We start from the raw sequence: 13149 nt of genomic DNA on the forward strand, positions 1-13149 counted from the left end.
CCAAATGCCACCTGGATTCCAGGCATCATTAACGACCTGTTCCACCGCCACGCTCCGGTTTGCATTCTCTCCGTCAGCCTTCACTTCAGCATGCCACACGTTGCTAAACTGGAAAGATAAAAGGTTCTCCGCTTCAAAGTTGAGGCTTTTTAGAGCATTTCTGCACAGCAGCCAAGGCGACAATTCTAGGTCTTATCTGCTTCTGTTCAACGCAGGTATATTTTCCTTCTTTAAACATGATCTTGTGTAGAGATGTGATGGTCCCCTTTATCTTATCTGTCCAAAAGAAGTTTTATATTTTAAAGGAGCAGTTCTATTTTTGACAGATTGTCGAAAAAGTAGCTCCTGAAAGGAAAACTACAACCTAGTGTCTCCGTTAACTTTGTTTTTACTTAAGTTATTTTGTTTGTGACTGAATCTATATAAATTTTGTATTAACGAACAATGCAGCTGTTGTTCTTTAGTTTAGTTTAGAGATACAGCACGGAAACAGGCCCTTCGCCCCGCCGAGTCCGCGCCGACCAGCGATCCCCGCACACTAGCACTATCCTACACTTTTACAAACCCGCACGTCTTTGGAGTGTGGGTGGGAACCAGAGCACCCGGATAAAACCCACGCAGGTCACGGGGAGAACGTGCAAACTCCATACCGACAGCACCTGTAGTCAGGATCGAACCCGGGTCTCTGGTGCTGTAATGCAGCAACTCTACCGCTGCGCCACCGTGCCGCACGAATTAAGGCGAGGTTTTTTTTTCGGTCTGTGACACATTTCTGTCTTAGCATCTAAAAATTCTGTATATAATTGGTAGGTTGCTAAAAGAATTTGTTTAACTCAGCAGTCTTTCAGGGCACCTGAATAGGAATTTGATCATTAGGCATCAGGTACAGAAATAACAGCCTATGTTTCGCTATTAAAAGCAAGTTGGAATGAATATTTTCATTTAATACATTTAATTCCATGCAAATAGCAACACTAACTGCAACCACCAACCAGCAAAGTTGGTTACGTGGGTTTAAGTGGTTGCGGCAGATACAATAACATCATTTACAATGATGACAAGCATAGAAAATGTGTAGGGGAATGTGGGACGGACACAGGCAGGTGGGACTGGCAGAGAAGAGATGCCTGGGCCAACATGGACAGTTTGGGCCGAAGGGCCTGTTTCCATGTGGCATGACTCTATGACTATTTAAAAGAGACTCATGAGAGGAATAGATAGGGGTAGATACACAGAGTCTCTTGCCCAGAGTCTCTTGCCCAGAGTAGGGGAATCGAGGACCAGAGGACACAGGTTCAAGGTGAAGGGGAAAAGATTTAGATTTAGATTTTTTTAGATTTAGAGATACAGCACGGAAACAGGCCCTTCGGCCCACCAGGTCCGTGCCGCCCAGCGATCCCCGCACATTAACACTATCCTACACACACTAGGGACAATTTTTTTTTAACATCTGGCCAGCCAATTAACCTACAAACCTGTACGTCTTTGGAGTATGGGAGGAAACTGAAGATCTCGGGGAAAACCCACGCAGGTCACGGGGAGAACGTACAAACTCCGTACAGACGGCACCCGTAGTCGGGATCGAACCTGAGTCTCCGGTGCTGTATTCGCTGTAAGGCAGCAACTCTACCGCCACGCCACCATGCGGCCCAATTGGAATCCGAGGGGTAACTTTTCCACACAGAGGGTGGTGGGTGTATGGAACGAGCTGCCAGAGGAGGTAGTTGGGGCTGGGACTATCCCATCGTTTAAGAAACAGTTGGACAGGCACTTGGATAGGACAGGTTTGGAGGGATATGGACCAAGCGCAGGCAGGTGGGACTAGTGTAGCTGGGACATTGTTGGCCGGTGTGGGCGAGTTGGGCCGAAGGGCCTGTTTCCACACTGTATCACTCTATGACTCTATGACTTGGACAGGTACATGGATGGGAAATGTTTGGTTGAATATGGGGTAAATGTGGGCAAATGGGATTAGTTTAGATGTTGGTCGGCATGGATGGGTTGCATGGAAAAGAGATCCTGACATGTGACATCTACCTCCCTTTTACAACAAGGGGTGACACAGAGGGCAAGATCTACCCCATCCCAGGCAAGAATCATCAAAGCATTATAAACTGCCCAGGACCAACAGAGTAAGGCCCAGGTCTCTCTGAATTCTCCTCGAACCCTGTGGACCTCTGGAAGTTTCCAAGCGAGAGTTGGATTCAGCCCTTAGGGCTAAGGGAATCAAACCAGCACCGCCAATCAATATGATCGTGGCTGATCATCCAAAATCAGTACCCCATTCCTGCTTTCCCCCCCATATCCCTTGATTCCCTTTCCAACTAGTGGAAACATCCTCTCCACATCCACGCTATCCAGGCCTTTCATTGAAATACTTTAGTGTAACGGAGTTAGTTAGGCCTGTCCATTTCCTACTTCTGAATTAGTAGGAACATTGTTCACAAATTAGGAGCATCACCTTTACACATTTATCATCCCAGTCACCATTGAAGGATGGTTATTTGGGCAAGATTTCAGGTTTATTATTGTCACGTGTTGTCTTTCGTTGAAAATTAGGTCATAAGTTCAAATGTTATAGGAGCAGAATTAAGCCATTTGGCCCATCAAGTCTACTCCGCCATTCGATCATGGCTGATCTATCTCTCCCTCCAAACCGCATTCTCCTGCCTTCTTGGCGGTGCTGGCTCGAAGGGCCGAATGGCACACATCCTGTGCCTATTGTCTATGTTTCTTTGAGATAATCGCACTCCAGTTGACCATCCCCCTAACTTAATCACACCAATGACGGTGGCCATACCTCCAGTCTGAAAGTCACCAACTCTTGAATCCTTACAGTAAACCTTTCCCCCCTCTCTTGGTATCACCCATCCTTTAAGGCACTGTGGTCAAGCATTTAACCAAGACTCCTTCTATCCCCTCCAATGGTTCCATAACAAATTTTGTTTGATGAAATTCCTGTCATCGTCTTGAGATGTTTAGCTTTATCAAAGGTGCAATGGAAATAAAAGAACATTTTTGTTTAAAAGTATTTTTAGCAAAAGTTGTCTTTCGTTGAAAATTAGGTCATAAGTTCAAATGTTATAGGAGCAGAATTAGGTCATTTGGCCCATCAAGTCTACTCCGCCATTCGATCATGGCTGAACCATCTCTCCCTCCTAACCTCATTCACCTGCCTTCTCCCAGTAACCCCTGACACCCGTACTAATCAAGAATTTCTCAATCTCCACCACTGGCTTGGCCTCCACAGCTGTCTGTGGCAATGAATTCCACAGATTCACCACCCTCTGACTAAACAAATTCCTCCTCGTCTCCTTTCTAACGGTACATTCATTTATTCTGAGGTTGTGCCGCCTGGCCCTGGGCTTTCCAACTAGTGGAAACATCCTCTCCACATCCACGCTATCCAGGCCTTTCATTGAAATACTTTAGTGTAACGGAGTTAGTTAGGTCTGTCCATTTCCTACTTCTGAATTAGTAGGAACATTGTTCACAAATTAGGAGCATCACCTTTACACACTTATCATCCCAGTCATCATTGAAGGATGGTTATTTGGGCAAGATTTCAGGTTTATTATTGTCACGTGTACCGAGTGTACAGGGAAATGCTTTGTTTTGCTTGATATGATAATACTACACATAAATTCAAATTTTGTTTGATAAAATTCCTGTGATTGTCTATTGTTCTGTGATTAGCGTAACTCAAACTTCACTCTACCTTAATTGGTACACGTGACTATTAAATTGAACCTTCAATCTTGACTCTTGAAATACAATTAAGTACAATTCAAGTACAATAGGCAGGGCAAAGGGGAAGATACGGAATGCAGAATATAGTTCTCAACTTTATTCCAGAGACAAAGTCTAATGTCGACAATGGGGACAGTGAAGCAGACAGTACCCTAGCTAATGGAAGGACCGTTTAGAAGTCTGGAAACAGCAGGGAAGAGATCTTTTGATTTCTATACATTCAGAACTAGTTCAGCTCATGATACTAAACTAGGGAGCGTGAGGGGAGGAAAGATTTAATAGGAACCTCAGCCATAACTTTTTTACACAGAGGGTGGTGGGTGTGTGGAACGAGCTGCCGGAGGAGGTAGTTGAGGCAGGGACTATTGCAACATTTCAGAGACATTTGGACAGTTACATGGATAGGACAGGTTTAGAAGGAAACTAGGCCAAGTGGACCACCCGTTGGGGCCAAACCTATCCTGCATTGGTGCAGCACCCTCTCCTCCCCCACTCCCCTCTCCCCCCCCCCAACCTCCCTCCCCCCTTCCCCTCCCCCCCACTCCATCCCCCTCAACTCAACTTATCCTCCCTCCTACCACCCCCCCCCCCCCCACTCCCTCCCCCCCTCCCTCCCGAGGAGATAGATTTAAACTTCAAAATGTGAATAACTTAAAAAATATAACACCGATTTCAATGAAATTTCTTCCATTAGCACCAAAGGGACGACGGTGAGTAAGGTGGTGGGCCTAAAATTGTCACGCTATTGAGTACAGTTTTGGCTGGAGTTCAGGAACAAACAAACAAACAAACGAGTTTTAGTATATAGAAAATAGGTGCAGGAGGAGGCCATTCGGCCCTTCGAGCCAGCAACCAAACGCAGGCCGGTGGGACAAGTGTAGATGGGACATGTTGGTCGGTGTGGGCATGTTGGGCTGAAGGACCAGGTTCCACACTGTATGACTCCATGATTGTGACTCTACAACAACAGCGAGACAAATAGTCAATGAAGTAGCATTTGTCAAGGGTCATCGGTACACACACCATCAATGGCTCAGTTTTATCTAATTACTTCCTGTGAAGTTGTGGCGAAAAGGTTGAAAATTACCACTTAATAAGGCAACCTATTAGTGTTTGAAAATTGGTTAACCTGCTTCATCAGTCATTCTGAGACGGATTACCTTGAGGTCAAAAAGCTTTGCATTAGAGGTGTTGTTTAGTGAATCCTAAAGTCTCTTTTTTATCCTGAGAGTCATAGAGTGGAAACAGGCCCTTCGGCCCAACTCACCCATACCGGCCCAGCTTCACGAGACCCACTTGATCCATAACCCTCCAAGCCTGTCCTATCCATGTACCTGTCCAACTGTTTCTTAAATGATGGGATAGTCCCAGCCTCAACTACCTCCTCTGGCAGCTTGACCCATACACCCACCACCCTCTGTGTGAAAAAGTTACCCCTCGGATTCCTATTAAATCTTTTCCCCTTCACCTTGAACCTATGTCCTCTGGTCCTCGATTCCCCTACTCTGGGGAAAAGACTCGATCTATCCTCTCATGAATTCCTCTCATGAATCCGATCTATTCCTCTCATGAATTCGTATCCTTCTTAAGCATCAAATCGCTGAACAGCTTCAGCTGCGGAAGGTTAGATTCGAACAATAATAACCGGCAAATGCAGAATAATCTCTCTGGTGGACTTGGCTGCCTGAATGGGTTTTAGGGGAGTCCGCTGTGCAAAGTACCAGTAGGTATTTTGGATCTTCATAGCTGAATTGTCATTCATAATTTTTTTCTTCAAATGTCATTTTTTGAATAACAGATGGCTGCCCCGATCAGTGCAACAGCAATGGGAGGTGCACCCTCAACCAAAACAGTTGGCACTGCGTCTGCCAGACTGGTTGGAGAGGCACTGGGTGTAATGTGGCCATGGAGACGTCTTGTACAGATGGCAAGGACAATGAGGGAGGTGAGTCCAGCACTGTTAAAGCCCGCCCGCCCTCCCGCTCGCCCGCCCGCTCGCTCGCTCGCCTGCCCGCCCGCTCGCTCGCCCGCCCGCCCGCCCGCTCGCTCGCCCGCCCGCCCGCCCGCTCGCCCGCCCGCATTCTGAAATAACAAGCGCCCTGATGCTCATACAGTAAAGGCACAACTTCATTACGCCAAGTCAAGTTTATTTGTCACATACACGTACACGATGTGCAGTGAAATGAAAGTGGCAATGCCTGCGGATTGTGCACAAAAAGAATTACAGTTACAGCATATAAATAAAAGTTAATACAGAGAACACAAAATTTAGTCCCTGGAGTTATAAAAGTTAACAGCCCTGATGGTCTGTGGGAAGAAACTCCGACTCATCCTCTCCGTTTTCACAGCGTGACAGTGGAGGCGTTTGCCTGACCGTAGCAGCTGGAACAGTCCGTTGCTGGGGTGGTAGGGGTCCCCCATAATCTTGCTTGCTCCCGATCTGCACCTCCTGATGTATAGGTCCTGCAGGGGGGCGAGTGTAGTTCCCATGGTGCGTTCTGCCGAACGCACTACTGTCTGCAGGGCCTTGCTGTCCTGGGCAGAGCTGTTCCCAAACCAGACTGTAATGTTGCCGGACAGGATGCTCTCTACAGCCCCAGAGTAGAAGCAATGAAGGATCCTCAGAGACACTCTGACTGGGAGAGTCACTGCAAGTATGGTCACGTACTAGCCAGCTCCTCGCGGCAGTCCCCACTCAATTATCCTGTGGCCCCGGCAGTATATTTATACACAAGTAGTCACGGGCCCAGCTAATCACACAATCAACACAGTTCTGCACCGGTTCTTATTGTCGAAGACTGACTTGTTGTTCACTGCAGCACTACTTGGTATCGGCCCTCTTTCCTTTAGTTAACCCTCTGCAGTTCTGCAAAACAGCCTGTTATACTTTAGCTGGCAATTCTAAGTAAGTAAAGCAGGCTCAGCAACATGCAATCTGCAATCTGCACACGTTAACTCTTAAATCCCCATCCTCCTCTACACTATGGGGAAAGCATGTTCCGTCCCATCAAAGAAATCTATAGTGAAATGCAGACCGTTAGGGCGGCGTGGTGGCGCGGTGGGAGAGTTGCAGCCTCACCCCGCCCCCTCCCCTGACATCCGTCTGACGAAGGGTCTCGACCCCAAACGTCACCCGTTCCTTCTCTCCCGAGATGCTGCCTGACCTGCTGAGTCACTCCAGCGTTTTGTGTCGACGTTCAAGTTACAAAGTCCCCCTCGCTGGGTCCTCCTTTGTCCTTCCCCCCCCCCCCCCTCCCCTTCACTCCGGCTGCCCCCATTGCCGGTTCCTCCTTTGTCCTTCCCCCCCCCCCCCCCCCCTCCCCTTCACTCCGGCTGCCCCCATTGCCTGTCCTTCACGGTCGTGACTATTGATTATTGATTATTGATTGACAAAAAGCTTTGCATTAAACCATGATGATCTTCACCTTCAGCGTAGCGGACGCGGTGAAACAGGAGAGGCGATGTGCCGACAAGTGTCAACAACAGGCCGATGTGATCGCAACTCTCTGGGGTGACAGTTGTGTCTGAGAACACCATGCTTCCGCGCTCCTGATTGAACACCTCTAGAAGTTAGCTGATGGAGTGGTCTAAAAGGGGGGGAAGGAGGGGGGGGGGGGGTGGGGCGATACGGCCACATTTTCAGCGCTCTGCTTCCTGAAGTGGCAGTTCTTCACAGTTTGATGACCACTTGATTGTTTTGCAAGATAAATGCGGTGTTGAGTGGCAGATTAATTTACTGGAGATTGTCGTGCAACTGTGTTTCTGATGGGGCAGGCTGACAGATGACTGTGCTTATGTTGACTGATGGTCTCCATGGAAAAACCTCATGTGAATATAACGGGCTGATGAGCAGTCTGCTAAGTATCTAGCTGCGTGAAACCCATTGCAGGTTTGGCCCAGTAATAACAACCCAGAACTAAAAAAATAGGTGCAGGAGGAGGCCATTCGGCCCTTCGAGCCAGCACCGCCATTCAGTGTGATCATGGCTGATCATTCTCAATCAGTACCCCGTTCCTGCCTTCTCCCCATACCCCCCTAACTCCGCTATCCTTAAGAGCTCTATCTAGCTTTCTCTTTTGAATGCATCCAGTGAATCGGCCTCCACTGCCTTCTGAGGCAGAGAATTCCACAGATTCACAACTCTCTGACTGAATGTCTATGTCTGGTTTAAACCGAAGGTAGACATAAAAAGTTGGGGTAACCCAGCGGGACAGGCAGCATCTCTGGAGAGAAGGAATGGGTGACGTTTCGAGTCGAGCAATCAGAAGAAGAGTCTCGACCCGAAACATCGCCTGTTCTTTTTCTCCAGAGGTGCTGCTGTGACCAAAGTTACTCCAGTTTTTTTGTGTTTAATTGTTATATGTACCGACACCGGAACAATGAAACTCTTGCACACAGCAGCATAACAGGCCTCGAACACAATACACATAGATGATATACAATATACAAAAAAATCAATCAATCAATCAATCAATCAACCCTGACACTAGTGCAACGTAAAAGCTCAAGGTCCTTTGTGCAACCAAAGACAGTCCATTGTTCATCAGTCAGTGTTATGTAGTGTTCAAAAGCCCAATAGTTGTCGGGAAGAATCTATTCTTGAAACAAGTTGTGTCAAAACTAGTACACTAGTTTTATCCTACACACCCTAGGGACAATTTAAGAAGCCAACTAGCCTACAAACCTGCACGTCTTTGGACATTGTACGTTCTCTCTGGGACCACTTGGGTTTTCTCCGGGTGCTCCGGTTTCCTCCCACACTCCGAAGACGTACAAGTTTGTAGGGTAATTGGCTTCGGTAAAAATTGTAAATTGTCACCAGTGTGTAGGATAGCGTTTGTGTGCGGAGCGATCACTGCTCAGCGCGGACTCAGTGGGCCGAAGGACCTGCTTCAGCGCAGTATCTCTAAACTAAACTAACTAAGCTAAAATGATGCTTTTTATTCTGCGATTTTTGCGGAATTCTCTGCCTCAGAGGGCAATGGAGGTCGATTCACTGGATGCATTCAAAAGAGAGAGCTAGATAGAGCTCTTAAGGAGTCAGGGGGTATGGGGAGAAGGCAGGAACGGGGTACTGATTGAGAATGATCAGCCATGATCACATTGAATGGCGGTGCTGGCTCAAAGGGCCGAATGGCCTCCTCCTGCAACTATTTTTTAATGTATCTATGCATCTATGTGAATTAGGAATTCAAAGACTGAATCTGTTTTATGCATTCTCTGCAAATAGCAAATGTAATACTTTCATTGGCAGAAGCTTTTGTGTAAGTCAAGTAAGACTTCAAACACTCAGAGGTGTGTCAAAGAGGCAGTCACACTAAAACGACATTTTATCAGGTCTCGCACACTCATTCCAAACCACTTTACTATTAATTATTTCAAAATGCCTGGCTTATCCACAATGAGGCCGCATGAACCGTTATGGCTAATTAAAAACTATTTTTCCACAGATGTGGCAGAACTAGAAAGAGTTGATTGCTGTACCTGCAATGAGAGAAACATAGAAACATAGAAAATAGGTGCAGGAGTAGACCATTTGGTCCTTCGAGCCTGAACCGCCATTCAATATGATCATGGCTGATCATCCAACTCAGTAACCTGTACCTGCCTTCTCTCCATACCCCCTGATCCCTTTAGCCACAAGGGCCACATCTAACTCCCTCTTAAATATAGCCAATGAACTGGCCTCAACTACCCTCTGTGGCAGAGAATTCCACAGATTCACCACTCTCTGTGTGAAAAAAAACGTTCTCATCTCGGTCCTAAAAGACTTCCCCTTATCCTTAAACTGTGACCCCTTGTTCTGGAACTGTGACCCCTTGTTCTGATGCAGAGTGGTCTTTAAGATTCACCTGGAGTTTTTTTTAAATTTTGAGATACAGCGCGGAAACAGGCCCTTCGGCCCACCGAGTCCGTGCCACCCAGCGATCCCCGCACACTAACACTATCCTACACACACTAGGGACAATTTTTACATGTGCCCAGTCAATTAACCAACGTACCTGCACGTCTTTGGAGTGTGGGAGGAAACCGAAGACCTCGGAGAAAACCCACGCAGGTCACGGGAAGAACGTACAAACTCCGTACAGACAGTGCCCGTAGTCAGGATCAAACTTGAGTCTCCGGTGCTGCATTCGCTGTAAGGCAGCAACTCTACCACTGCGCCACCGTGCTGAAGTTGAATTCAGAAAGTTCCTAAAGAGCCAAAATCTTTTAAGACGTGCACTACAAATTTCATCATCTCTCTAGCATTCCAGATAATGCTTAGTGAAACAAGGAACTGCAGATGCTGGCTGACAATAAAAGACACAAAGTGCTGGAGTACCTCAGCGGGTCAGGCAGCATCTCTGGAGAACATGGATAGGTAGCATCCCTGGCAGACCTGGATAGGAGGCATTTCCAGAAAACATGGATCATTATTATCTTTGGAGTACATAGATGGGTATGTTAATGATAGAGGTTAATTCCTGGAATGGCGGGACTGTCGTATGTTGAAAGACTGGAGCGACTGGGCTTGTATACTCTGGAATTTAGAAGGATGAGAGGGGATCTTATTGAAACATATAGGAACGTATATCGAAACATATAAGATTATTAAGGGGTTGGACACGTTAGAGGCAGGAAACATGTTCCCAATGTTGGGGGAGTCCCAAACCAGGGGCCACAGTTTAAGAATAAGGGGTAGGCCATTTAGAACAGAGATGAGGAAAAACTTTTTCAGTCAGAGAGTTGTGAAGCTGTGGAATTCTCTGCCTCAGAAGGCAGTGGAGGCCAATTCCCTGGATGCTTTCAAGAGAGAGTTAGACAGAACTCTTAATGATAGCGGAGTCAAGGGATATAGGGAGAAGGCAGGAACGGGATACTGATTGTGGATTATCAGCCATGATCACGGTGAAAGGAGGTGCTGGCTTTAAGAAGAACTAATCACATTACATTAAACTTGCTGTGACTGAGCGAATAATCCATTCACAGATGGGAACCAATCTTAGAATGAGATCTTGCCATTGCAAAGCTGAACTTTGGGTAAATGTATTCTTCTCTGTGTTCTTTTCGTGCAGATGGACTGGTAGATTGCCTGGACCCTGACTGCTGCCTTCAATCCAGTTGCCAGTCCAACCCTCTTTGCCACGGCTCCCACGACCCCCTCGATATAATCCAGCAGAACCAATGGGCACTTCCCACTCAAGTTGTGAAATCTTTCTACGATCGCATTAAGCTTCTTGTGGGCAAAGACAGGACTCACATAATCCCCGGGGCTAACCCTTTCAACGAAAGGTAAGCAACCTTCTATTGATTTACATTTACAACGCTTGCATTCCCTCTCTCTCCATCGCTCCCCCACCCAAGTCGTACCAGCTTCAAAGTTGTCTTGTTGAGTCTCATTGTCTGTACTGGTTCTCACCGAGCCCACCGAACAATGGCCTGTTTCCTTGATCATCATTACTTTTTTTTGCGTATCTTTCATTCATTTGTTCTATAGCTCTCGTTTCCCTTTCCACTGACTCAGTCTGAAGAAGGGTCTCGACACGAAGCGTCACCTGTTCCTTCTCTCCAGAGATGCTGCCTGACCTGCTGAGTTACTCCAGCTTTTTGTGTCTATCTTCGGTTTAAACCAGCATCTGCAGTTCCTTCCTGCACATGTTTACAGATCTGTTGTGCGGCTGCAAGTGAGAATTTCATTGTTTCGTTTTGGGACACATGACGATAAAACATGCTTGACTCTCGACTCCCATGGAAGCAGCCATGGACAACAGCATTCAAGGTCTGAAGAAGGGTCTTCTGAGGAAAGACATTCTTGCCGTAGAGGGAGTTCAGAGAAGGTTCACCAGATTGATTCCTGGGATGGCAGGACTTTCATATGAAGAAAGACTGGATAGACTCGGCTTGTACTCGCTGGAATTTAGAAGATTGAGGGGGGATCTTATAGAAACGTACAAAATTCTTAAGGGGTTGGACAGGCGAGATGCAGGAAGATTGTTCCCGATGTTGGGGAAGTCCAGAACAAGGGGTCACAGTTTAAGGATAAGGGGGAAGTCTTTTAGGACCGAGATGAGAAAGTTTTTTTTCACACAGACAGTGGTGAATCTGTGGAATTTGCCACAGAAGGTAGTTGAGGCCAGTTCATTGGCTATATTTAAGAGGGAGTTAGATGTGACCCTTATGGCTAAAGGGATCAGGGGGTATGGAGAGAAGGCAGGTACGGGATACTGAGTTGGATGATCAGCCATGATCATATTGAATGGCGGTGCAGGCTCGAAGGGCCGAATGGCCTACTCCTGCACCTATTTTCTATGTTTCTATGAAACATCACCCATTCCTTCTCTCCAGAGATGCTGCCTGTCCCGCTGAGTTACCCCAGCATTTTATGCATGGACTTGCGTCTATCTTCGGTTTAGGCCAGCATCTGCAGTTCTTTCCTACACAAGGAACTGCAGATGCTGGACTATCCGAAGATAGACGCAAGTCCATGTATACACTAAAGACTCCAAGTGCTGGAGCAACTCAGCAGGTCAGGCAGCATTCCCGGAGAAAATAAAGAGTCCTTGAAGAAGTTTTCCGACACAAAATGTCACCAGTTCCTTTTCTCCAGGGATGCTGCCTGGCCCACTGAGTTGCTCCAGCACTTTGTGTCTGTCCAGCTATCACTCCCATCTCTCTTCCAGCTTTCTCACCCCTTATCCGTCATTGGTCCGAAGAAGGATCCTGACCAGAAACATTCTCCACCGATGCTGCCTGAAAATTAGATCAAGCTTCCTCTCCTTGAGTTTGGATTTCCTTAAGTATATATAAAGCAAAGATCAATAGGCTTTCGGATATGAAGGCGATAAAGAGTTTAGTTCAGTTTAGTTTATTATTGTGACGTGTACTGAGGTACAGTGAAAAGGTTTTTGTTGCGTGCTAACCAGTCAGCAGAAAGACTATACATTTTAATTTAGTTTATAGATACAGCGTGGAAATAGGCCCTTCAATGCACCGTCCCCACTGAACAGCGATCCGAAGCCAATTAACCTACATACCTGCACGTCTTTGGAGTGTGAGAGGAAACCGAAGGTCTCGGAGAAAACCCACGCAGGTCATGGGGAGAACGTACAAACTCCGCACAGACAATAGACAATAGACAATAGGTGCAGGAGGAGGCCATTCGGCCCTTCGAGCCAGCACCGCCATTCAATGTGATCATGGCTGATCATTCTCAATCAGTACCCTGTTCCTGCCTTCTCCCCATACCCTCTGACTCCACTATCCTTAAGAGCTCTATCTAGCTCGCTCTTGAATGCATTCAGAGAACTGGCAGAGAATTCCACAGATTCACAACTCTCTGACTGAAAAAGTTTTTCCTCATCTCAGTTCTAAATGGCCTACCCCTTATTCTTAAACTGTGGCCCCTTGTTCTGGACT

At 46.8% G+C, this 13149-nt stretch overlaps 1 protein-coding gene across 11 annotated transcripts in view; it reads left to right on the top strand.

Annotated features, from left to right (window-relative positions):
- Positions 1–13149, top strand: part of LOC144600001 (teneurin-2-like) — a 1473402-nt gene that overhangs the window by 1367114 nt on the left and 93139 nt on the right. For all 11 annotated transcript variants that reach the window (XM_078411299.1, XM_078411301.1, XM_078411304.1 and 8 more), the window contains 2 exons: positions 5549–5695; positions 10809–11025. In XM_078411299.1, coding sequence (XP_078267425.1) covers positions 5549–5695; positions 10809–11025 — 364 coding nt within the window. The remainder of the gene's footprint in view (positions 1–5548; positions 5696–10808; positions 11026–13149) is intronic.

This window comes from Rhinoraja longicauda, chromosome 14 (genome assembly GCF_053455715.1).
Source record: "Rhinoraja longicauda isolate Sanriku21f chromosome 14, sRhiLon1.1, whole genome shotgun sequence".
Classification (NCBI taxonomy): Eukaryota; Metazoa; Chordata; class Chondrichthyes; order Rajiformes; family Arhynchobatidae; genus Rhinoraja; species Rhinoraja longicauda.